At 31.9% G+C, this 27,991-nt stretch overlaps 1 protein-coding gene across 2 annotated transcripts in view; it reads right to left on the bottom strand.

The window, feature by feature from the left end:
* The window catches only part of LRRIQ1 (leucine rich repeats and IQ motif containing 1), a 225,744-nt gene that overhangs the window by 129,164 nt on the left and 68,589 nt on the right, over positions 1-27,991 (bottom strand). For both annotated transcript variants that reach the window (XM_037996759.2, XM_008004167.3), the window contains exons 11-16: positions 27,547-27,674; positions 22,538-22,611; positions 20,003-20,096; positions 6,494-6,673; positions 3,839-4,288; positions 37-238 (exon numbers count right to left, since the gene is read on the bottom strand). In XM_037996759.2, the coding sequence (XP_037852687.2) occupies positions 37-238; positions 3,839-4,288; positions 6,494-6,673; positions 20,003-20,096; positions 22,538-22,611; positions 27,547-27,674 (1,128 nt within the window). The remainder of the gene's footprint in view (positions 1-36; positions 239-3,838; positions 4,289-6,493; positions 6,674-20,002; positions 20,097-22,537; positions 22,612-27,546; positions 27,675-27,991) is intronic.

Genomic DNA, 27,991 nt, shown 5'->3' with positions numbered 1-27,991 from the left:
CTTTTGTAACTATGTTACCAAAAGATTGAAATTAACCTGAATAAGAACAGCAGCCTTCTCTCTCTGTTTTTGGATATTCACAATATTTTCTCTTTTTTCTTTCCTTAAAATAGTCTGATTCTTGATGGAAGAATTTGGCAGTCCTTCTGTTGCAGCAGTACATAGCCTTGTGGAGAAATGAATCTGTTTGCGCATGAGGTATCCACGCCAGTATGACTGGATTACCACAGCTGCCATACTATTAAGAGGAGAGAAAACACACACACACACATACATTTGTTATTATCTGTAAATACACAGTTGTAGATAAAAGTTCCTCCTAAGCAATATTTTAAACAAAGAACACATAAAATATTATTTAAAAATAAGACTGCTTCTTTTACTTAACCATTGTCATAGAAGTAAAAATAGTAAGAAAACCTTCCAATCTGAAGAAAAGAAATGGGCCAATAGTTGGGTATGTGGCTAAAAGTAAGTTTCATTTGTTTCTTTTAAGGAGGGAGATTTATGAGACTTTGTATCATTCTGGGGATATTTGTCCAGAGAGAACAGGAAAAAGTGATGAGGCAGAAGAGAGGGAACACATGTAGGAGCCAATGTTTACTCGGCAAGAGAGGGTAAAATCCTATTCATTGTGGAGAAGTGACCTTCGAATGTAAGAGGAAGGAGGCTGCCTTTACTGTAAGAGGAAGGACCCTATCAGGTGCTTAGGAGCTTCACTTTCTTTTCTGCCCACAAACAGTTAACTTACACTTTTACAGACCCACATTTTTGTGGTCCACACCTATTTGCCAATTTCAGGCACTGAATGAATCAATGCTATGTGTTTTCCATGTTCTCCTAAGTTGCCCAGCAACATTAGCAAAATGTGATTTAAAATATACATCGTTTATAAAAGTGGATTGTCAGTGCGTTTAGTAATTTAACTCTTACTAATCAGAAATGTTTTTCTTTCCCAACATAGATTATTAGAGTAATATTATCAAGGTAAAGAGTGTAGTCGAAGTGCTGACTATTCTGTCTTACTCCCTTTTCAAATTCCTGACTTTGGCTTAAAAAGAAGATAAGTAGGCCAGGCGCAGTGGCTCAAGCCTGTAATACCAGCACTTTGGGAGGCCGAGACGGGCGGATCACGAGGTCAGAGATCGAGACCATCCTGGCTAACATGGTGAAACCCCGTCTCTACTAAAAAAAAAAAAAAAAAAAAAAATTACAAAAAACTAGCTGGGCGTGGTGGCGGGCGCCTGTAGTCCCAGCTACTCGGGAGGCTGAGGCAAGAGAATGGCGTGAACCCGGGAGGCGGAGCTTGCAGTGAGCTGAGATCCGGCCACTGCACTCCAGCCTGGGCGACAGAGCGAGACTCCGTCTCAAAAAAAAAAAAAAAAAAAAAAGAAGATAAGTAATTCTTGGCGTATCTCCATTTCCTAATGCTCCCTTGAAATAGTTTTCAATAATTTTATAATTGCCAAATCCAATGAAATTTCTTCATTCCTCATACAATTTATTTTAAGGCAAAGTGGAATGAAGTGATAAACTCTACTAGATATGACCACACTTTTTTTCCTCATAGTAATACATTTCTGGGAAATTAGAAAGGAATTATGAAGCCATTTTCTATTGCTGTTTTGGCTTATTATCGGCATTACTATCATCATCATTGTTATCATCACCACCATTTTATGTAAAGCTAGTAGAACGCTCCAATCTGTTTTACTATGAATAGAATATTGAAGTTAAAGGCTAAAATATATGGTCTACGATATACTACTTGAATTTCCAGTACTTTGAAAAAATATTCATGTTCCAACAAATCATTTCCTCCTCCTAGGGTAAACATAACTTTGTAAATTTTGATATAAATATAATTCACATTTATTCATTCAATCATCCATTCATTACTTCATCTTTTGAACAAAAATGGATTAGGGGATTTCAAAGCACCTTTAATAGGCACTTTGGGTGATAAAGAAAAGAATCAGAAAACACATTTGTAATATGCAACTAGTAAAAATTAAAAGGCTTATGGGAAAACACATCAAACCTGAGACAGTATCTTATATTTCTTTATAGACACATGCAAGTTTCATGAACTGTAACTGTGATTTTTTGTAAAGTCATTGATTGCATGAATTCCTCAGCCTGATATCATCAAAATTCCCCAGGGAAAACAAAAACAGAAGGTAGATGAGGGGTATTTTCTTCAGTGACACTAACATATGGACTGCTTTTCACTACATTGAAAGCAGGTAAAGAAGCTGACTTTATGGTTTCCTAAATGTAGGGTGCACTACAGGTTGAGAAAAACAACTCCATGATCATCATCATCACAATATTTTTGGCAAAACTTATAATGTCAAAAGTGTCTTTAGAATAAGAGCACATGTAAATAATTCTTAGGAAACTCTTACACAATTGGCAATTAATCTCCTGAATCACTGAGTGTTAAGATTCAGCAACGGGTATACATTTTCCTTCCCGTTTATTCTTTGGGTCTTTAATCTGTATTTTCAGTTCTTCTTCCTCACTTATTATCATCATTTGGCTATTTTATTTAGGATTAAGAAGTTAAAAATATTGTTTATATGAAATTTCAGTAGGCAACATTTGAAGTGTTTGGAGCAAAGTCAATCAATTAAATAAACTGATAAAACACAAATCAGAAAATATTAAAGCCACTTTTGATAAATATTAAAAATTTACATTAGGAAATATAAGTTAGTTTCAGCATATCAAATTACTTAGCTCCCAGAAAAGAAAAAAATTACTCTTTACCCTGACAACTTTTGAAAAAAGGAAGAGTGGGAAAAGCAAGATTTGCTAGCTACTGTGGTATTCTGACATTTGCCCTGCTCAGCACCAGTAATTCATAAGAGAAACTAAATCTGAGGAATTTTTCTTTTCTTAGCTTGACTCTGAGGCCAAAAGTAAAAAGAACAAGAAGAAATTGACAGGCCAAAGTAAAACCTAATCCTTGCTGTTCAATAGTTAGTCATTAGCTTTCTAAAATTATTTAATGGTTATAAGGGGGTTTACTTATTTAATCATAGAGAATATTGCCCTACCTTATAGATCTATTGATTTCAAAAAGTTATAGCACATACATTCAAAATACATGCAAAGATGCTCATTAAATGTTTATTAAATCAATGAGCAAATAAATGGCATGTGCAAAGGCATATATATATATATATTTTTATTTTATTTATTTATTTTTGAGATGGAGTCTCACTCTGTCACCCAGGCTGGAGTGCAGTGGCACAATCTCGGCTCACTGCAAGCTCCGCCTCCTGGGTTCACGCCATTCTCCTGCCTCACCCTCCCCAGTAGCTGGGACTATAGGCGCCTGCCACAACGCCCGGCTAATTTTTTGTATTTTTTAGTAGAGACAGGGTTTCACCGTGTTAGCCCGGATGGTCTTGATCTCCTGACCTCGTGTTCCACCCGCCTTGGCCTCCCAAAGTGCTGGGATTACAGGTGTGAGCCACTGCACCTAGCCTGCAAAGGTATATTTTTTAAAAATTAAAATACTTGATTACTCAGAAAATGTTTTTATTATTTTTAGAGTATTGTATTTTATTTCTCCTTAAAATATATTACAAGGCAGAAAAAAATTCACATTTACTCATTTAAATACTACTAGAAATTAAACCAGAATTTAATCAAATTAATCTGCACTATAATTAATGATTTGTGCACCTCATGAAAACATAATGGAATCGGTATGAAATATGATTGTGATTTAAATCCTTCAGCAAATTACTAGGTACCTTTGACTAATATCATCCATCAAAAGTAGTAAACATACATCTATAGAAGAAACATTATTTATATATCTTACATTTTTTCACTGGGCTCAATATTTTGGTGATTCCTCAGCACAGAATTTGTCATTTCTACTTCTTTAAATGGGATTCTTATGATGGGAATACTGCTTGCCTTGCTGTTTTCTTTCTTCTGGCATACTAATATTTCCTGATGTCTTCCTTCCATATTTTCACATGTAGAGGAGTTGCTTAGTGGGGAGTGGCTGGAGACAGAGTCCATCCATTTCTCAGGATTATCTGGTGAGTCTGGATTATCTTCATGTGCACAAGAGTAGAAGACTCCATTTTGCAGAGTGCTGTCACTGTTTGTAGGGGCCAAATGATTTTTCTGGGCTTCTGATTCATCTTTCTTGGTGATATTTACATCCCCTCGTTCGTGTGCATGTCGGTATTCAGTACTCAGTATCATCAATTTTTTAAAATAATGACAGAGATTTTCTGCAGTATCCAAGGTAAATACATCTCTGAACAAATAAACGATGAGAACATTTAATAAGAATAGTATCAGCAAATATTAAAACTTGTGCAAGTTTTGAAATTTTCACTGTATGGCCTCAAATGAATATTAAACTTCACTACAACATTCATTATAGATTATTTCTAGTTGTTTATATAAAAATGGATCTCGTTTATAACAAAATGTGAAAACATTTGTTTAGTTAATTTAGATCCATCAGTCCAGACAACATGTCTGGAAGTTTTAGGACCATTTTTATTCTAGGTATTTTTGGTACAAATGAATGAGAAAAATTCATGCTTTTACTACCATAAACATGAGAAATCATGGTTGACTAAATTTGGAGAAGCTATTTATGAAATAAAGTTAAAAGTGCTTTCTACATTGACTTTTGCCATGCAAAATATTTGTACTGGACTTTTAAACAAAGAACTTACATTATGGGAAAATTTTTATTCCCATTTATCTCTGGAAAAATAATAATCCACCGCAAAGAGAATTCAAGTACTTTAAGACACAAATGGCTAAGATTCTCTTGAACAATTATTGGATTTCTAGCTTTTGAATTTTATAAGTTGTATAATTAATCAAATTTTAATGTTGCCTGGATTTGAAGTTCTCAATAACAAATGAAAAGGACTTTTCACTTATATGAGTATTCTTGGCTACATTTTGTCTTCTTTTATTTTTATTTCATGTTTAAAAAATTTTGCTTATTTCTAACATATTTTCTGGCTATATTTAATATATTGCCATAAGCTGCCTTAATTTTTCTCTGAAAACAAAATACACTATATGAAAAATAAAATGTCAATCACATCAAACAAAATGAAAGTTACAATTATTTCCAAAATGTAGACAATTTGATAGTTCCTATGTTCACAAAGGTAATTTTAGACATTAGCATAGGCTCGTCCAATATGTTTATATTTTGTATTTTATTCATTTCATTGGTTAATAATGCAAAAAAAGGTTCGATATTAGGATATCAAGAGTTTATGGTTACTAGTTGAACTCACCACCACTTATGCATTAAATATATAAAATATAGTCTATTTTACATATTATAAAATAAGAATTTTCCTTCTTCCTATAGTCTTTCCATTTTCAATGCTAAAATAAAACTTAAGTTGCAATGAAATAAATAGTCCAAAGGACTGCATTTAAAATCTCATGTTGAAATTTGGATTTCAAGGGAATGTCAAGAGTCACCTTTATGTACAAAATTGTATATTACCACATATATACAAGTAAATATTATTTTAGATTTGCATAAAGACAAATGTAAATAATCTTAGTATTTGTTGCATTAAACACTACTTATAACAATTTAAATTATTTTTAATGATGTGAGATTTCTTTTTAATCTAAATAGACTGTTCAAAAATATTTAAACAGAAAATGAACTTCTACATAGGACAAGCATGTATAAAAGTATCAATAACAATACTTTAAGAATATAATTTAGTAAGAACATTTAGACATTTAGAAGTACATGTTATTTTTCCAATTGCAATGGAGAGTCATCGTAAGTGAAACAATACAAAATGGTTTTTGTTTATAATTTACATTTTCTGACATAATGCAAATTTTAAAATACAGTTTTAGAAATATCAATTATAATGCATGCAGAATTCGAGGTGGGGAATAGGAAGTTTTCTTTCTTCAAAATTTGATTCTGATTACTGTCAACTTCTGTAATCTAAATGGGTGCAAGTGCTGACTGCTTTTCTCTACTGTGCTCCCATCATACCTTAGTATATAAGCATATGTATGGTATTTTAATGTATAATATAAATTACATGTGTTATAAAACTTACCTCACTCTATTCTAGGTGTTTACCCAATTTTCTGTTATGCTAATTTGTGAATTATTTGGGGATAAATAGTCTTGCCTACAATAATTGTTGAATAAAATTATGACTGAATAATTGATGAATTTTTGCCTCTTGTCATGATGCTATCCACATGCTTTCATTTTCTTCATTTAATACTGTAGCATTTAAATATTTGAAGTTATGTTCAAAATACATATTAATATATTTCAAGAATAAAAACACGATGCCCAAAATTTTTTAAAGGTAGAATATCCCCAAAACACACTGTTTTAATCTAAAAAAGTATAATTGTGTTAATCAGAATACTTTAAAAATCATATTTATAAATTACATTATTGATTCTAAATACAACAATGGGATGATCACAATCTTACCCTTTTCTAGTTATATAATTTTCAGTTAGCAAGTTGAATTCTCGAATCTGAGACTGACAAAGTGCCAGGAAACCTGCTGATTCCAGTTGATTGTGTTCTTCAGTGTGGCTTTCTGAATCAGAGTTTAGCATACTGCCATTAAGGATTCTCAGATCTGGCAACACTTTAAGTAGAGAATCCCTATTGAAAACAACAAAAAAGTTAATAATCCTGATCTTGATAAGGAGAGTATATATCTAAATACCATATGCTGATCATTTAAATACTACAATCATAGGATATATATCTCAGAAAATGTGACTGTAGGGAAAATGATAGAGTTAGATTTTGTTGTTGTTGTTACATTTCTTTAAAAAACCTGGTATCAGGTCATATACAAAGTAAGTTTTAGAGTTAATTATTTAACCATTTTCTTCTAAAACACAAATGAAAGATTGAAACTTGGAAACTCAGGCTGGAATTTGGAGTGTAAAAAGATGCATTATGAAAAGAATAATAATATTAGATAAACTTTTAAACAGAAGATAACTATAATAATCTTAACAAAAGTTGTCTTTTATTTCAGAAATAGAGGTATATTCTGACTGTTTCTCTTAGTAAAATATATGAGAGTAAGACTAAAACAAGAGAGGTAGGATATTACCCTGTTTATCATGATCTGGAACATCTAAAATTATACTTTCTCCTGAATCTTGCTAAGGATTATAAAGGTAAAAATCTTCAACGTATTTACAAAAGTATACATCAATTTTTGGTGGTGTCCACCTGTAGTCACAGTTACTCAGGAGGTTGAGGCAAGAGAATCACCTGAACCAGGGAGGTGGAGGTTGCAGTGATCCAAGATCGTGGCACTGCTCTCCAGCCTGGTGACAGAGCAAGGCTCCATCTCAAAAAACAAAAACAAACAAACAAACAAAAAACAAAAAGAAAAAAGAAAAACCCTAATGCTGTGAAAAAGCCAGGTCAGACAGCAAGAACTTTCCATCAAGCTCAGCCACTTAGAACTATTAGCTGAAACCATTCTCAAGGAGAGTGTAGGTCTCTTTTCACCAGGCTGCTGATAGTTACAGGGAAAAGTGAACTCCTTCAACAAAGTCAATACCCTAGTTAGAAACTAACAGTTCCTATGGAGAAACTATACAACTCTGATGAAAGATATCCAAGAGGAACTAAATAAATTAAGAGATATCCCAATGGGGAGTTCATAGATAGGAAGACTCAATATTGTCAAGATGTAAGTTCTTCCCATATTGATCTATAGATTAAACTCACTCCAAATCAAAATTATAGCAAGGTATTTTATGGATATTAACAAAGTGTTTCTAAAGTTTATATAGAGAGGCAAAAGATCCAAAATAACTAGCTCAATATTGAAGGAAAACAACAGTTAGAAGACTGACACTAACTGACTTCAAGACTTAATATGAAGCTATAGTAACAAAGACAGTATGGTATTGGTGAAAGAACAGACAGATCAATGGAACAGAATAGAAAGTCCAGAAATAGACCCACACAAATACAGCTAACTGACCTTTGGCAAAGGAGCAAAACCAGTAAAATAGAGCTAACAGTCTTTTCAACAAATGGTGCTGGGACAACTCAGAATCCACATGAGTAAGAATGAAGCTAGACAGACTATGCACTTCACAAAATATTATCTCAGAAGAAATAAAAGACCTAAATGTAAAATATAGACTGTTAAAACTCCTAGAATATAATATAGGACAAAATCTAGATGACCTTTGGTATGATGATGACTTTTAGATAAAATACAAAAGGTATGTCAGTGTGCAGGAAGGAGAGTTCAAAAATCACCAAAGGTATAAACAAGGAAAGAAAAAATTCATTTTTTTCATTAAAGTTAAAATTTTCTACTGTATGAAAGATAATCTCAAAAGAATGAGACGACAAGTCACAGACTGGGAGAAAATACTTCAAAAGATGTATCTGATTAAGAACAGTTATCCAGTATATCAAAGAACAAAAGTCAACAATCAGAAAATACACAAACTAATTTAAAAATAGGCAAGAAACCTCAACAGACATTTTACTTAAGAAGATATACAGATGATAAGCCAGCATAAAAGAAGATATTCAACATGATATTCATTAGAAAATTGAAAATTAAAATAACAATGAGACAATGCAATACCACTACGTACCTATTAGAATGATCAAAATCCAGAAATACTGACAATACCAAATGCTGGTCAAGATATAGAGCAAGAGAAATTCACATTCGTTGCTGGTGGGAATGCAAAATGGAATAGCCACTTTGGAAGACAATTTGACAATTTCCTATAAAACTAAATTAAATCTCACCAAATGACCCAGCAATAACACTCCTTGGCATTTACTCAAATGAATTGAAAACTTATATTCACACAAAAATCTGTAAACAGATGTTTATAGCAGCTTTATTCACAATTGCCGAAACTTGGAAGCAACCAAGATGTCATTCAGTAGGTGAGTGGATAATAAATTGTGCTACAACTAGAAAATAGGATATTATTCAGTGCTAAAATGAAGTGAACTATGAAGCCATGAAAAGTTAAGTGCATATTATTAAGTGAAAGAAGTCAATATGAAAATTCTCACATACGATATTATTCCAATTTAATGACATTCTAGAAAAGGCAAAACTATTGAGACAGTAAGATCGCTAGTTGTCATGAGTTGGTGGGAGGCAGAGATGAATAGGCAAAGCACAGATTTTAGGGCAGTGAAACTATAGTTTATCATACTACAATAGTGGATACATGTAATTATACATTTGTCAAACTTATAGATTATGAAACACCAAGAGTGAACCCTAATGTAAGCTATAGACATTGAGTGACAATGTCAATGTAGACTCATTAATGGTAACAAATATACCTCTCTGGTGCAGAATGTTGATAGTAGGAAAGGTTGTGCATGTATGGGGATGTGGTATATGGGAACTCTGTACTTTCTACTCAGTTTTGCTGTTAAACTATGACTACTATAAAAATAAATTTTATTAATTAAAAAAAGAAAGTAACAATTCCTAAATACCAATTGAAGAATGACAGGATGAGATTATTAAAAATGTTAAGATTTAAGAAGCAAAAATTCAGGCAGATCTCTACCTAGATTGTATAGTCTCAGATGAAATATTCATTTATACAAACAGTTGTGAAATCTAATTTTAGCATATGTATATATATTACAAAAGAATTGGCCTATGAAGGCAAAAATGCCTAGGGCCAACCAAAGTAATAATGTATCTCTGTGTATAGTTATAATCTTGGTAGTCGTGGTAGTAATAGTAAATTTAAAAATTATCACAAGAGATGATAGATAAATACATTTTCCTCTATAAAAGCAAAAGAAAAGAAAGAAAGAAAGAAAGAAAAAAGAACACCATAGTTTTTCATGTACTGAGAACAGAAATAGCTCCCAACCCCCACTCTGCTCCCTCCCCTGAAAGAAAACTGAAGCTTTCTTTCTTGTCAATATTTAAATAAGGGAAGAGAGAAATAAATTGGATTTGTTTCTTCAAGGTAATTATCAGATGATCTATAATATTATGAAGCAGATAAAAAGCTTGGTGCTTTGCTAATAGTTTGATCAAGTTAAGAAAATATGAGTCCATATATTTTGAACTTGTTTAGTGTTCACTCTAAACACTCCAAAACCTAAAATAAAAGTAAAAGAAAGAAAAAAGGAAAACTGCCATCTTTGATTGTATGAAATAACCCTGCTGATAGGTTGGCGTAAGCTTTATTTTTTAAATATAGCCTTCTTTATGCACACTAGGGAATAAGAACCGGGCCAGGCACGGTGGCTTACGCCTGTAATCCCAGCACTTTGGGAGACCAAGGAGGGTGGATCGAGACCATCCTGGCTAACACGGTGAAACCACGTCTGTACTAAAAATACAAAAAATTAGCCGGGTGTGGTGGCGGGCACCTGTAGTCCCAGCTACTCGGGAGGCTGAGGCAGGAGAATGGCTTGAACCCGGGGGGTGGAGCCTGCAGTGAGCTGAGATCTCTCCACTGCACTCCAGCCTGGGTGACAGAGCGAGACTCCATCTCAAACAAACAACAACAAAAAAAGAATCTGCTAAGTACAATAAGAAATATTGTGGCACTGCCGCAGTTATATTACAATAATTTGTTCACTGGTTAACATTTCTACCGTTTTACATAAAGAGTATGACCGTGTCTTAGAACAGTATTCCTGGAACTCTGAATTTAGAGAGTACATTTCAAATACATAGAGACACGGGGCTTCTATGCAGAATAATTAATGACAAAATGAAGAGCTATTTTAACACAATAATCTTATATAAATATTTGTTTTATCAGAAAAATGAACAGATAAATATATTTTACTATAAGCATATTTTATTTAATAAAACAAATATTTCATACTCCAAACAAACAAAAACAATAAAAATAAATACATTCAAAGATAATATGGAAGTATAGGTTTGTTTCTAGTTGTTGCAACTGTTACTACATAATAGATGTTCAGATGGAAACTGATACCAGATCAGCAAGGAACAAAGTAATGATTTTATCATGAAATACTATATTTTGGTCATAGATACTGATATAAATATTACATACAATATTTCAGGTATGGGGAATGATTCTAGGGAATGTGGATCAAGAGAGGTTGAATTTTTACATTAGGAATACTTTGATGTTATGTTCATCACCTTTATATAAAAAGTTTCCTAATGATTTAGTATTTAGAATTCTTTTGAATGTAGACATTTAGTTTGCTTGGATATTTAAGACTATAACAATATCTTGAAATTTGTAATTTATGTAATCAGTATCCAGATTGGAGTTAGTGTTTTATTTGAAACATTTTCTTCATGGTACTTACTTATTAAAGGACAATCGTCAGAACTGCATAACAGAGCAGTGCATGGATTGGCCTCAAGTTCTAAATGCAGACTTATAAGAGTTTATGATGAATATATTAGAAAGTGCCAGAACAAGTTGATGAATGTTGGAAATGAAGTATCAGAATACTGTGAGATCTCAACATTAGTTTTTCCAGCTGGGTGCCTCCTAATCAAGGGTAGAACCAATATTTCATTTGGTGAAAACTTCCTGGTGAATATGCCACCACTTAAGAAGCTCTATTAATCATGAGTGAATGAGAGAAATTCCCAAGGGAGATTTCAAACTGAGTCTATGGATTAAGTTTTAAAAAGAGATTTTTTAGTACATCAGCATTGTCCCTGTTATCACTGGCTAGACATGAAAGTAAGAAGTCAATTGGGAAAATTTATAACTAATACTTTTGTTGGTATCATGGGGTTATGCAAAGTTCATTGGAACAGACTGCTTAAAGTTTGAGTTGATCCTTTGATTAATAAATCCATATTTTATAGATTTCCAGATTTAAAACCCTTTAGATAAATGAATTTCTCAAATTAAGTATAGGTCAACTGGTGTAAATGAAATTTGACAACCTACATTCTAAAGGGGGAATTACTCTAGTCCAGAAAAGTTCATTTAAATATAGAAATTATAATAGCCAAATAATTTTCATATCTATAATATAAATACTATGTATTTTCTTTCATTATTACTTATTACATATTTTCTTCAAAACTCTAAAGTACATAAAATTAACAAAAGCAGTAAAATGTGAATATTTATCTTTACAAATTTGTAATAAAATATGTCAATTTATTTTCCCACAAGTCAATAAAATAAGTGTTCATTCTTCATGCAAACAAAATGATAAAAAATACATTGAAAGATTATTTGAGACATTAATTTTGTTTCTGGTTCTTGAAACTGAAAATGTGGCAGCTGTTTGGATGGAAAGTGACACCAGATCAGCAAGATAATTCATGTCATTTTTGCTGAACAACTAACAAAAAAATTATGGCCTTAAAAGGACTTGCTCTGAATAATGAGAAAAGCTAATATTTTTTATTTGTCATCTAGGCTTGGCCCATATAGTTACTAGGAAAAAAAAAATCCACCTAAAAACAACCCATCAGATATTTTCATTATAAATAGTATTACCTGCCAAGCAGTGCCTTTTAGATGTAATTAAACTCTTGTTTTTGTATGAGAAATTTCACTTTAGGATCTAGCCCCTGAAAATGAGGATCCCAAACTTGGGGATTAGGAGTACTTTAAACCCAGTGTAAAAGAAGTATAGCCCCAGAACTTGAGCCACTACAGGTAAGTGGAAATATCGATTGTTTCTATTCCAGATGAGGGGATCCTACACCTAGCGCACCAAAGGTCTAGAAACAGATTTAGGTGGTCTTTCACTCACACACACACACACACACACACACACACACACACACACGAATAATTGAAGCTTCTGATACCCTTATGATTTCACATCAACAGTTGATATTTCCTGTAGTAATATGTCCTAGAGTTCAGTTTCTCAGCAAACCTGGGGAATGTGATAAATACTATAGTACTTTAGAAGTCTGAGTACTGTAGTTGCACGATTCCTGATACTGACAATTACTGTGAATTAGCAATAACACCAACTGTCAATTTATCAGGAATAACATTTCTAATCACTAATGTAAAATTAAATGAATTCAATAGAAAAACTTGGCGGAGGGGGGCAGAAACACACAATTTTTCAAGCCTTTACACGATATAATGTAATTAAATACTATAATGTATATTTGTTCAACAAACATTTTTGGGTGTCTGTTACATATAAGGGACTGTGCTGGTACTGTGTAACCAGAAGCAAAAACAATAAACAAAATTTTTTCCATTAGGAATATAACATTTCAGATGGCTGTTTTAGATTATATCCTTTTAAAAATTAATGGATATAAATAAAACTTCTCAATTTAACAGATCTCAGTGAAATGCTACAACACAAACCTGAAATGGACAAACTAAGTGCAATCTACACAATTCAGTACTGCAGATCAAGCTGTTAAACTCTCTGCATAAATGAATACACGTCCTTTAAAAAAATAAAGGAAATCGACTCCTCTGCACCCTCCAGAATTTATTTCCAAGATATAAGTGGTAATTCTGTCACCAACTATGTTTCCTTCCATTCTCTTTAAGATTGCAATTCTATTCTTGTATTCAACAAAAATTAAGGAAACTGGTCTGAACATTTGTATTCAAGGTGCCACAAATGTCTCCAGATTGAGAATTGACCATACGCATCCAAAGGGCACGTGGTGAAGACTAAAGTATTACTGGTAAGGAAAAGTGATTGATATTCTTTCCCCAATAAATGAAGAGAGATATTTATCTCTGAGTAAACAGAATGCCAACTTGCTAAAGCAAAAAGGCAAGAGGGAAGCCACAAGCTTATTATAAATTAGATAAGAGGCAAGAAAAGCCATCCAGATATTTGGGAGGGCAGGGATTTTGTGCCCTAAAGACAGCCTGTAAGACAGTAAGTTAAAAGATCTTATCTATAAGAGAATGAGAGGGAAGAGTATGTTCTCAATACACGAGACCAACTAACGTATTTTTAATTGCTTTCCTGAAATCACACCTGAATGAGTAAAATATTTGAAATTTCCCTAAAATAACCCATGCCTTTAGGCAGTGACCAATTTTCTCTGGTAGAAATAAGAAATGTCTGGGATATAAGAAGTGCCAGAAATATATCCAGAAAAAAAAAATGTAAACTGCCATTTTTATAACTGCAGAATCTCCAGTACCCAAAAGATTATTTCAGAACATAAAATTCTTCTTGCTTTGTCTTTCAGAAGCAAAACTCTTAAAAAGCAAAGGAAAGACACAAGAAAAGAATAGCATATGTTTAGTATGAATGGGAAAACAATATATATTCCAAGTTAGAAATATTTCTTATGCTATTAATATAAAAAGTATAGAAATAGCCTATTTATACATTAATATTAATAGAAAATATTAATATTGATTTTTAAAACTATGTGTAAATACAATAATGGAAATAATATCAAGGGCATAAACCCTATAAAAATCATTTTAAGAAAAAACAGATCATCCAAACCTAAGAAGATGTAGCCTAGCTATTCAGGAGATGATAAACTATACAAGATTGAATAATGTCCTATCCAAGGATATGATAAAATGAACAATATTTATTTAATCTTTCCATCTCTGGAAAATTTTATACTTTAGATGTTTTTAGAAATCTTTTTTAGATATTTTGGCATTTTTTAGAAAACTGTGCATGCAAACATGTTGTATCTAATGTACGTTAATTAATCTCTGTACCTCAATTTTTATATATTAACAAAATGAAAGAATTGAATGTGTGTGTATATATACCTATATATGTATGTGTGTGTGTGTCTAATACCATATACACATATATGGTACATATGTCCCCTTCCAGCTCTATTCTGGAAGAATCTGTACAATAATTTGGGGCTATTTCCATGACTGTATTTTAGTCCTCTATAATCCTTGGACTCTAATAAATGTGGTCACTTGTTTCCTAATCTCTTATCAGTTTGCTGATGAAAAAAGTCTTCCCAAAATGCTTATTTCTGGTAGAAATACAAAATGACTGGGACAATGCCAGAAATATATTCAGAAGTAAACATGTAACTACCATTTTTATAACCACACATATACTCAAATTTTCTCTATTGCTCACAAAAACAATAGCTAATATTTTCTTAGTGTGCCAGGTGAGAGGCACTTTATAAAATGCTTTCATGTGGTAGCATATTTAGCCTTCACACAGACTGTTAGTGTTGGCTAATATTCTTGTTCTTTACCTTTTCTAGCCTCTCGTGCAGCAGGTTTGGTGATATCACTTAGTTAGGTGAATGGAACTAGTCAACAGAATGGAATATGAGTGAAGTGATGACTGTCACCTCTGAAAGCAGCGTGGTTATATGTCAGTTGTACCTTCCCTATCGTCCCTTTCCCTCTCTCCTACCACAATCCACTAGCTTACAAAAGCCAAGTGACAGTGAAGTCACATGAAACAGGTCTACAAAATGGAAGCAGCCTGAGTTTCTGACTCTGCCTACATTATACAGGCTGAACCCACATCAAATGTAATGTAAACAAGAAATAATCTAGTATTGAACCACACAGATTTCTAGGTTATTTTTTATGAAGCCTAACCTATATTACCCTATGAGATAAGTACTATTCAAATCACAAGGTATCTAGGATTTTGTAAATACCTCTCTAAAATGAGAATGACAATTACAGAACCCAACTTATAGGGCTGCTGTGAAATAAAGTAACATATAGAGAGAGTACTTGGTCTATTCTCTGACCACTATAAGTACTTGATTTCTCATCTCCTTCCAATGCTATTTCCCAGTATACCCATTTTCAATCTGAATAGACTAGCTTCAAACAGAGCCTAACTACACATCTGACCTTCCTTACTTTTCTTGGATATTCCTCCACCAGAGTTGCTTTTATTATTTCTTTATGATTTTAAATCTTAGCAAACTTTTGAGATTTAACTAAAAGTGTGCCCCTTTAGCCAAGGCCATTTCTCCTTGTCACACTAAACTGAGATGATTTTTCTAAACTTCTAAAGCCTATGTGTTGCCTACAATAATCATTTGACACTAGTGTTTTATTAGATACAAAAACTCTAAGAGTTGTGAGTGTAGATTTTGCAGCCAGACTGCACGGGTTAGATTTCCTGGCTCCTCTACTTGATAGCTACGTAACCTTAGTCAAGTTATTTAGCCTTTATGGGAATCAGTTTCCTCAACTATAAAATGGGATGCTGTGTTACATACATAATTGATTAGGCATATTGTGTAGATTAAATGAGAACAGTGTTGAGCAGAGAGTGAATGCTGTTTTAGTGGTTTTGATCATTATTATTTTTCATGGTTATCAATTCGGTGCCTACATTTTATCTCCCTAACATGATTAGAAAAATGTCTTGAAATTATGGGTTATATTAGATTTTCTTAATAATGTCCAACATGTTAGGACACTGCATACGGGAGGAGTTCACTAAATACTTGGTGATTGAATAAGAACCCATATATAATCTGGTTAACATGGTAATGGGAAATAGTAAATTTCTGTTATCGTACCACGTTCTAGGAATTGTTCTAAATAAACTATGTGTATTATAACATTCAGTTCTCATAACCACCCTATGAGATTATCATCCTCATTTTACTACTGGGGATTCAGAGACATAAAAAAGTTAAGTTAGAGCTGGGCGTGGTGGCACACACCTGTTGTCCCAGCTACTCAGGAGGCTTTGGTAAAGGAAATGCTTAAGCCCAAGAGTTCAAGGCCAACCTGGGCAACACAGAAAGACCACATATCTAAAAAAAGAAAATTAAGTTACTTGTCCAGGATCACATAGTATGGTGTGGGTAGGGGTAGAATATTCTTGTTTTAAAATGGTGGTTTTCAAACATTAGTATATATCAGAATCACCAAAAGGGCTTGTTAAAGTACAGATTACTGAACATCCTTCCTAGGTTTCTGATTCAGTAGGTTTGGATGGTGTCAAAAATTCTGCATTTCTGTCGGGTTTCCAGGTGATGATGAATGATGCTGGTCAAGACACACACCTTTGAGAACCACTGTACTAGGTCATACTCTTTCATCTGTGCTGCACAGCTTAACGTACACTTGGAAAAGACATTTCTAAACTGGAGGTTGACAAATTTTTTTCTAAAACATGTGGAAACATGCAAGATTTCCTTAATAACATTGCGCTATTAGAATTTTTTTGGAAACCTAGCTCTAAAGAAAAAAAAAATTTGACTTTCTGGGTCAAGATAATAACTCTTCTAAGATATACAGGTTACTAATATGCAGTAAATTACACGGGTGTTTGAGTTAGTGTAAAAATGCTTCTATCTTCTTAACAAAGACCAAGTAACAAATCCAGGAGACAAATTAATTTGCATATGTCCACTGTGAAATTTTGACACTAAAAAGAATGTCAGAGGTTTGCAGTAGCTTCAGACAAGAGTGGGAAGATAGACTATTCCCCAAACTCTAATAGCTTGTTCTACAGGTACATTAAGTCAAATATGGGAATTTTAAACATAACCAGACATTTAATTCTTCTGTAATATATTTCATACTCCTCTGAAATTGTCAGATCCAGGGTCTTCTTGGACATGGTCATAGCTTGCAGAGAAACCAAATCAGGGCAAAGAGTCAACAGCTTCTGTCCTAGGATAAGGTGTTACAGGATTTTTTTTTTCTTTTTAGTCTATGTTTTGTTCATAAATGCATTTTAACTGCCTGAACAAGTTGACAAGTTTTCCTGATTTGACTTAAACTCTAATGGTCCTAATATATATTTTGCTACCTAATATGTATTTTGGTAAATGTGTGCCTTCCCCTATACTTAGCATGTTTGTATTGGCAAACTCATTTTCCTAAATTGTAGACTTGTTTCTGCTTGGCTTGTCCCGCCTTGATGTACCAGTGAAATGACAGTATAAATATGTCAAATGTACAATAAGTAATGTGAAACCATCTCACAAATGAATGTTCTGAGCATAAGAAAAGACACAAGTGTAAGCCAGAATGATCACCAATTCCACAGTGGAAAATTTCACAGTGGACATATGCAAAATCTTTCAGTGTTCTGGGAGGTAATTCACTTAAACTTGGCAAATCAGTAATGTTCTGTTGATGTGTAAGAAAAAGCCATCTAAGTTCAGGGTAAAGAACCAGTAGAAACTGAAGGCAGAACTATAGGAACTGACATAGGAAATTAGTTCCCACAGGCAAAGTTAAAAGGATACATAGAAGACTGGGCACAGTGGCTCACATCTGTAATCCCAGCACTTTGGGAGGTTGAGGTGGGAGGATTTCTTGAGCCCAGGAGTTCAAGACCAGCCTGTCTCTATATGAGACATCTGGAAAAATATTCAGAAAGTTGTCATCATAGTAGTAGGGCTATATTAGCATTAGTCCAAAGATTTCTTTGGACCATTCTAACAGAACTTAAAAGCAAGCCTAGAAAGTATTTCATTAGTGCTGCTGTGCTTAGCCACTGCACACCAAACACAAAATAGAGGCTATTTAAAGTAATGCAATGAAATTAAGCATTGGGAATATAAAATTCAAAATATCCAGAATGCAACCAATACTGACCAGGCATGCAATGAAGCAGAGAAATATGATCTAGAATCAGTGGAAAAAAAAAAAAATCAATACAAGTAGACCTTCAAATGATAGAGCTGATGGAAAGAACAGATAAGGAAGTTAAATTAATACAGCTATTATTAATATTTTCCATATGTTCAAGAAGGTTCCAGAAAACATTAGCATGATTAGAAGAGAAATTACAAATGTTAAAGAAATACATAAATTTATATAGATGAAAAATATATCTGCAATCAGAAATGAAAAATAGATGAGATTGAAAGCAGAGTAGATAAATAGAAAATATCAGAGAATTTGAAGATAAAGCAATAGAAACTATTTAGAGTTAGTGAAGCATGAAAAGAGAAAAATAATAACAATAAGTAAAAGAAAACAACATCAGAAACTCCTGGGATAATCCAAATGGTCTGATATTATTGAAACTGGAGTCCTACTAGGACAGAATAGGTAGTGAAAAGGAAAACAAAAAAATCTGAAAACAGCCATAAATTTTCCAAATTTTATGAACATGGCAGATCCAAGAGGTTTGATAAATCCCAAATAAACTAAATGCAAGCACACCAAAACATATTATAGTCAAATTGCTGAAAACCAGTGATCAAGAGAAAATCTTAAAATCATTCTTGGAGAAAGAATGTCAGTAGACATTTCTCACCAGAAACAGTGAAAGCCATAAAAGAGTGGAGAGATGTTTTTAAAATACTGGGGGAGGGAACTTATTGCAAAAAAGCATGAGGTATTTTTAAGGTGATAAAAGTGTCCAGTTTTCCACAAAATATTCATATTCATAAGCAAAAATGATAAAAATTATGATATGTAAGTTAACACAAAATAGCTAATTTTTGAAAAAAGCTGGTGGTTGATTTGGGGGAAATGGTGTTGCTATATTATTAGAGGTGTAAATGAGAGAACTTTTTTTCTATGAACATGTATTAAAACTTATAAAATATTTTTCTTGGTTTGCATTTAGGTATTGCCATATTCCAAAGAGAAGCAAGAATTTAAACATGCTTATAACACAAACTTTTTAACAGACACCATCCTTCTCTTTTAGGAAAATAAAACAAAACCAAATTACTCTCAAAAAGGAAACACTTTAAATAGGAAGCTATGCAATTAGATGATTGGCAAAAAAGCAATTAACAACAAATATATTTTCTATAAATGTAAAACCCAAGTTAATATCACACTAAACTTGTCACCTAATGATTGGTTTACATTACAATTTTAATTTCAATTTTGTATTAGTTCACACATGTGCAAGAAAATTATTTTAGAATAAAAACATTTTTAAAACTACTTTTACAAAACTTTTTTGGTTTAAAATAACTTTTAATTTTTCAATTAACTTTTCCCAGGCAATTGTTATTCACAGGACAATTTTTATCAAACTTTTTTCTGCAACTATAATAAAGGGTACTCATAGGGTGCAACAATGCTTCTTTACCTCCAGTTTGTTTCTTGAAGAAGTGGGTTTCCAGTGAGAGACAATTCACGGAGAGAATAGCATGCATCGAACCATTTTATGACACTTTTAAGATCTACAGAAAATAAAATCATTTTGAAAGGTATCACAGATTTAGAACAAATATCAAAAATCTATGACCACTGTATTTACTGGTTAGCTATTAAAGAAAAGCAATATTTTTATTTCTTCTGCAGAATACTATACGCTTTTTAAAGAAGACTGCATTGAGTTAAGAACACAGACTATTGTCAGAATATATGTTTCTACCATGTAACAGCTGTGTGAACTTCTGTAAATCTACTTTACAATTCAGGTTCACATCTGTCTTATAGGGTGAGGATTAAATGAAATGATGTGTATAAAGGACTTAGAATAGTTTGTGCCAGATTGTAAGCACAAAATCTGAAGAAGTGAAATCTAAAGTAATACGGTAAGCATTAAAATTGAACATATAACTAAATAGAATTGCATGGACCTTTTTACCTTTAAAAAAGTGAATATAGGGCTGGGCGCAGTGCCTCACACCTGTAATCCCAGCACTTTAGGAGGCCAAGGTGGGCGGATCACCTGAGGTCAGGAGTTCGAGACCAGCCTGACCAACACGGAGAAATCCTGTCTCTGCTAAAAATGCAAAATTAACTGGGCATGGTGACGCATGCCTGTAATCCCAGCTACTTGGGAAGCTGAGGCAGGAGAATCACTTGAACCCAGGAGGCAGAGGTTGCAGTGAGCTGAGATCGCACTATTGCACTCCAGCCAGAGCAACAAGAGCGAAACTGTCTCAAAAAAAAAAAAGAAAAGAAAAGAAAAGAAAACTAAAATCACCTGTCCTAAAATAGAACTAAACTAAACCCAGCAGGAACAAAATTATTCAAAAATTATTCATAATTAATTTGACTTCCTGCAAGAATAAAACAACATCCTTTAAAGGAAGACAACAACACCCTGACTTACTGAACTACCTACAATGCTCAATGTAGAACTGTCTACAATGTTCAACATATAGTTAAAATTTACTAGACATCCAAAGAAATACGAAAACATAATCCATAGTTATGAGAAAAGCAATCAATGGAAATATATCCCAAAGAAAACCAAATGTAAAACAATTTTTGCACAAAGATGGCAAAGTAACTTAACTATGAAAAGAAAAGCTTGTTCAACCAGTGTGGCTGGAACAATTCAATATCCATATAAAAAATGAACTCAACCTCTACTTCACACCATACATAAAAATTAATTTGAGAGGGATCATAGGCCTAACAGTAAAAACTGAAAGTACAAAAGCTTCTAGAATAAAGCACAGAAAATTATCTTCTCAATATGGGAGTGAAAAATTTATTACAAAGGACACACAAAAATAACGAAAAAATTAAAAATATCTACTCATCTAAATATACCATTTAGAAAATTGATATATAAAACAAAGGCTAGAAAAAAAATTTATAAGACAATGATGCCCAGAATATGTAAACATTTTTATAGATCATTAAGAAAAATAAAAATAGCCAAATTTTAAAATGGTGAAACACCTGAATAGACACAACAAAAGAGGGTGCAAAAATCACCAATAAACACTTGTAAAGAGGTTCAACATCCTTATTCATCAGGTCAACGCAAACTAAAACCACAATGAGATAACATAGTAAATTATTAAATACTCTCTAGAATGGAGCAATTGTAACTCTCATTTCTGGTGGGGTTGTAAAATGTTCCAACTACTTTGGAAAACAGTACGTCATTTTCTTTTAGAGTTACACCTACTCTATTATCCAACAATTACACTTTTACACATTTACCTAAGAGAACAGAAAACTTAAGCCTGCAAAAATATTTGTACAATAACCATAGGAACTTTGTATTCATAACCCCCAAACCACAAACAAAGTATGTTCAACAGGGGAATGGATAAACAAATTGTAATATATTCATGCATCCCTTACACTTCAGAAAAATAAATTAATAAACATATAAAGTGGTAGAATGATAGATGCTAATATCACACAAAGAAAGTTGTAGAAAAAAGGAATATACTATTAGATCCAATTAATATAAAGACAAAATTAATATGTGGTGATAAATTCAGTCTGTGGCTGCCTCTAGGAGTGGACTGACTGGGACTGGGAATGAGGAAATTTTGAGGAAAGGAAGGAATGAGTCAATTCAAGTCATGATTCTTTGATAAATTTTTAATAGATGACTACTCTATACCTGTTAGGAAGGTATACAGTTTGCTCATCTTCGTTAGGATATTCATTTCAAAAGCAAAAGATTTATGACTTTTAAATAAAAGCATAATTGTGACTTTGGCTAGGCCTACCAAACAGATGTGAAAGTAATATGACTGTAAAAGTGGAAAGAAAATTTCAAGTGAATTATTTCGGCATGCTTTATTTTACAGGTTTATTATATGTAAATGTCATTAACTCACGCATTTAAAACAACCCCTTATCATATTTGAAACAGAAAGTCAAAAGTCTATTATTTAAAGTATACATATTATGCTCAACTTACCAGAAAGACAATTGTGGCTGACATCTAGCTTTTCCAATGAAACAAAATGAAAAAGTGGTACAATTTTGGTCAAACTGAAAACAAAAACATAAACTTCATCAAAATTCTAAATTGGAAAGTCCTTAATGTTACCATTGTAACTATATAACAATACATTTATATAATATAATTATATAATTATACACATTTTATACAATTTTATATATACAATTATAATTGTACAATACAATTATAGCACTTGCTAACCGTGCGTTTTACAAATGCAGTAATTATAGACTTCTAAGTATTTATGATGGAAGATTTCTATTCATTTTTTAAAAGAAATCATGAAATTACTAATTTCAAACACAAAATCATGGATTTTGATGTGTATTTGCTATTTAAATAAGTGTGTTTTTTCCTAATTATTTTGTTTTGTATTCATATAAGGCCAAATTTACAAATAATTTACATTTTTTATTTATTTTTCTGCCTGTCTGAAACATACAACCTAAACCTTTAAGGTACAAATGAAAAATCACTTTTCAACAGGAGACATTGCTACTTTTCAACAGGAGAACTAACTAAAGACTATTTTTATTTTTAAAAAATCTTTCTTTACTAATTGAAAGTATTATAGTACTGTAAGCAAAATTAAACTGGGCTTACTTTTAAATTGGAAATATATTCAATATATAAATAAATGAGTATAAGAACTGAATAATATAAAATGTTTTACCTCAATAGAATTAACTTAAACTTGGAGAAAATACATTGATATTTAAAATTAATACTCATTAATTATGCATATTATAATCTAGTAATAATCAACTTTCCTCCTACATTTAAAGGTTTTTATTGTTTTCTAAATTATAATTGTTATCAAAAACCCATATTCAAACAAAAATTGTGATATTCAAAATACCCACATCATAGGAAACAAAAGATATAAAGGGCAAATTAACTTCAGTTTGATTTGCATTTCCAACTAGGACAAGTCTACAGTTACTCTGTAACATAATATCACATTACCTGTAGCTATTTGGAAATTAAATTAAGCCAGTTCATCTGAATCTTTAAGCAAGATAAAAACTCCTTCATAAAATATATATATTTGCCACAACTAGAAAAGTCTTCTGAATTAATCCCCACTATAAAATATTGGAATTCCATAACTGTTCAAAATATGCTTTGACTCAAGGTCTATCTCTGGTACCAAATAAATAAGTATGCATTAATTTTCACTTTTATTGCTTTAGTGTTTTTTATACTCTTCCTCCAGTTGTCCTCGAAGGGTCCTTTACCTCTTTATTTCTACAAACTCACTGCCATAGAAAACACCACCACCAACAAAATCTCTTATTTTTATATTCTCAGGTCAGAAGCTCACAGAGTAAACCTGTGAGTGGAAGCTTCCTGGGGTCTGGCAGAAGATTAACCCTTGTACTGACCATCACTCTTCTCTTATACTATCCCTTTCTGCATTAGCAACAAGAAAGAAGATATACTACTGATGAAAAAGTAGATTATATAATGAGGCTGGGAGAACATCTCTCTACATGTTGCCAATCCTAAATACAATATTAGCATTCATATTAAACATAAAAGATCCTACTTTTTAAAAGCAATTTACAGGAAAAAAATATCCAAGGTAATAAAAGTGAGAAAATATTGGCCATTACATACACTGAATTATTTGTACATATACCCCATAACAGTGAAATTTACTGAAATCTCACATGGATATTGAAGTAAAGAAAAGGAAAAAAAGTCTAGGGAAGGTAAGGGAAGCGGGGCGGGGGTGGGAAGAGATGCAGGGATAGAAGAAATTCAGGCTTTACCCATACACAATTAGTGAGTTTAAGTCTCAATTTTCTGACATTTCCTATTCAAGCAGGTTCTGCATAATTATTACAAGTAGTTTATATATATATTTTTTTTTCAAGTAAAAATAAAATTAAATGTATTAACAAGAAAATTGTTTTTGTGCTCTACCCTTAATATATTTCTAATACTAGCTCTTCATCCTTCCAGAGAAAGGATTTTGAAATATTAATAGTAATGGCATATTAAACCATTCAGAATACAATATTTTTTTCGTTTCACAGAATATCTCATGTTTTTAGACAGTAAGTTAAATGGTAACACATAGGTTATAAAAAGACCTCAAATGAAAATAACCAATAAATTTTTAGAATCAACAATCAATAAATCTTTGCAAAAATCAAAGCAAAGAAAAATACGCTTTGAAAAAATTTTTGTAATATTGAAATTAATCTTTTCAGATAACCATGCTATTAAAATCATGTTTGTTTTCTTCTGAAATTTTAATCAGGAAAACTGGCTACTCATTCACCTTTATTCATTAGGATGGTAGAAACTTAATAGTATAATCCTTTTTTGAAAAACCTCTAGAACTTTTCCTTTTACTGACATTCTGTGTATATTGTTTCCAAGAAAATTCAAACCAGAAAGACAAAGGACATTAGTGAAAACCTAAAACCATTTGACCTTGTCACATTAGCCCTGGGCATTAAAAAGATATAAATTTCAAAGACGACAAAAAGCAAAAGATTTATACAATGAACAGCCAATGGGCAATAGTTTCCACTTTCTGCTCCTACTTAAGAGTCTCATTGGAAGTAAAAAGGCTTATAAAGCCAGAGAGTCATCCAGTTAGAACTCCACTAAGTCAAACTTAAAACAGTCACATGTCTTAAATGAAAATTTAAAACAGAAATCAGGATGAAACAAGTATTTCAAACAATATGTACTAAGTATCATTCTTTATATGTATTCCATTTGTTGGGGAAAAAAAGCATATGGACACATAATATCTTCTTTGTGATGAAAATATCAAAAATTAAAGGAAAAGTATATATAATTTAAAATCCATACCAAACACAAATCCAAATATCACATTATAAAATTATTCTCCCTTTCCTCTTGGATCATCATTAAAATCCCATAAAATAGGTAAGGTAGGCATTACCACTTTTACATGTGAAAAGAAACTGAGAGTCAGATAGTGAGAGCAGAGTTGCTCAACATCTACTGACCAAGTTGCACTTTCAATATTCAAACACAGATTTGGTTTTATCAAACTTAATATGGTTTTAAAAAAGTCATTTCACATGTAAGAGCATAAATTAAAATAGATAATTTCTATAGTTAATGAAAATAAACTTGTGAAATATTCTAAGGTTGAAGATTATCTTTACACTATGACATTACAAAATCATTTTAGTATTCTATATGTCCTTTGCTATCAATGACATTTCCCTGGTGTTCTTGGGCCTTCTCCCTTCATCCTCTCAATAATGGTAGAAGGTTACATGTACAAAGAGCTCTGACAGACTCAGAAGAAAAATATTCCAATATCAGTGACAGTATTATTTAAAATTTCAAAATCACACATATTATATAATAATTTTACTTTTTGGTATAGATGAGTTTAAAAAACTAAGTTCTTTTATGCCAAAATGCTCTGTGGGTGTAAGGACATGTGTAGGACTCATTTTCCTATTCCCCAAAGTAAACCCCATCTCAATAGTCAAACGTTATAAGATTATGCAAACAAAATTATAAACAGAAAACATTTGGATTAATCATTCCAATTATCATGCTCAATTCTAAAAATAGTTAATTCTCTAGTTTATATAACTCCCATTTTATCAGCTTGATATGCATGTCATATCATACTGATAGAGCAAAAGTCTATCAGCTAGTAATAAATTTCATTTTTAGAAACAGACTGATCATTTAAATTGCCCAAAGAAATTAAACGCATTATTTGTCAAAAAAAATCTTGATTTTCTTTATAATCTCTTTAAATATTTTATGCTCATTAATGTCACTTGAGATCCACTTTTATAATATACGTTAGGTATGTCAATTCCTCCGTGACTTACTGCGTATGTCCAAAACAGAGCTGAATATTTCATTTTGAAAGTATATTCTGTACCTGGAAAATATTCTGAAAATATCCAAGGAGTTTGTGAATTACCCAAATTACTTACACAGTATTATCTGATGTAGCTGGCTTTGGGAATAAATATCCTTTTAAACTCAAGTCTCAATTTTAAAATTTTAAATTTTAGATTGCATTAAAGTAATTTGAGAAGATTTTTGAATACATATTTGTTTTCCAACGTCAAAGTTTAATAGGTGGAAGTTAAGTTATTTAGTATATACCTGCCTAAAAGATGAACACTATTGTGGAAGAGATTGAGAGATGATTTTATATGTCTTGGGGGAAAATAGGTATATATGTACAAATTATATTGTCCTTATTCACGTGTTTTGTGAGTATTATATAACTTAATTTCTTGTTTAAGATGGTTTCTTTCCCCTACTCCTTGTGCCTTTGATGAAGAAATTAATCATATTAGAGTGAATGGATTTCAATGAAATATTAAGCAGAGGAGAAATACACATATTGTGCTCCTGTTTTGGTTTAGCCAGTTATTCTCAGCAAAGATCCAGATGTTTGGTAGTCTCAAATAGATCTTCTGAGGCAGGTACCCATTTCAATTGAATGTTAAGGTATTTTTTTAAGTGTTACTTTATATCCTTAGGGAAATCAAATTTAAATCCATCCTAACAGTTTCAAAAAGACATGCAAGTTGAGAGCAGATTAAAAATTGTCCTTCTAGGACTTAATAAGTACCATTTGAGAGAATGAGACATCCTTCTGAATTGAATTAACTACCTCCTGTATTTTCCAAGGACTATGCTCCTTATAAACATAAACAAATCTGCCCTGAGAGATTTACACAAGTGCATCTTTGAAAATAAATAAAATTAGAAAGATAAATGGACAATTAAAATTCTACTAAAATTTTAGGGTATGCCAATAATTCATTTTAATTTTTAAAAATTCTATAATGTTATCTTTATAATTTATATACTAATTTATTTGGATGCACTCTCATTGAATTATTAGAGAAACCTAACTTTTATGGTAGTTTATGAACATCACATATTTATTTTAAACATTCACTGAATTTATTTCTTAAGTATGCTTTTACCTGTTTTGAGAGACAGTAAGATTTTGTAGTAAAGGCAGCCAGTATGAAGAAAATGCTTCCACAGTTGAAATGCTGTTATCATCCAAGTGCAATTCTCTTAGTAAAACAAGATTCTCCAAGGATGGAAGCTATATTTAAATTTGGTTCATTAGTTTATATTAAGCAAAATATTTTACCATTTTGTCCAATTTAAAAATATAAAATCTTCCAAAACTAATAACAAATAGATTCTGATAAACTGCATATCATAAAGTATAACAAGATTTTTTAATATGAATAAAATTTCTATTAACTGTATAATATTTAATATTCTTGATATAGGTTACTTCATAGTGAGATATAAAAGAATAAAAAAAATTATTCAAAATTGCTTTTAAAATGTGATTGGCATTTCTACCAAAAGAAAAGTGTTGCTTTAATCACAGAAATCAATTAATTCAAAGCA

The sequence above is a fragment of the Chlorocebus sabaeus genome, chromosome 11 (assembly GCF_047675955.1).
Source record: "Chlorocebus sabaeus isolate Y175 chromosome 11, mChlSab1.0.hap1, whole genome shotgun sequence".
NCBI lineage: Eukaryota > Metazoa > Chordata > Mammalia > Primates > Cercopithecidae > Chlorocebus > Chlorocebus sabaeus.
The sequence above is the reverse complement of the archived record's forward strand: the minus strand, read 5'-3'. Positions and strand labels throughout refer to the sequence as shown.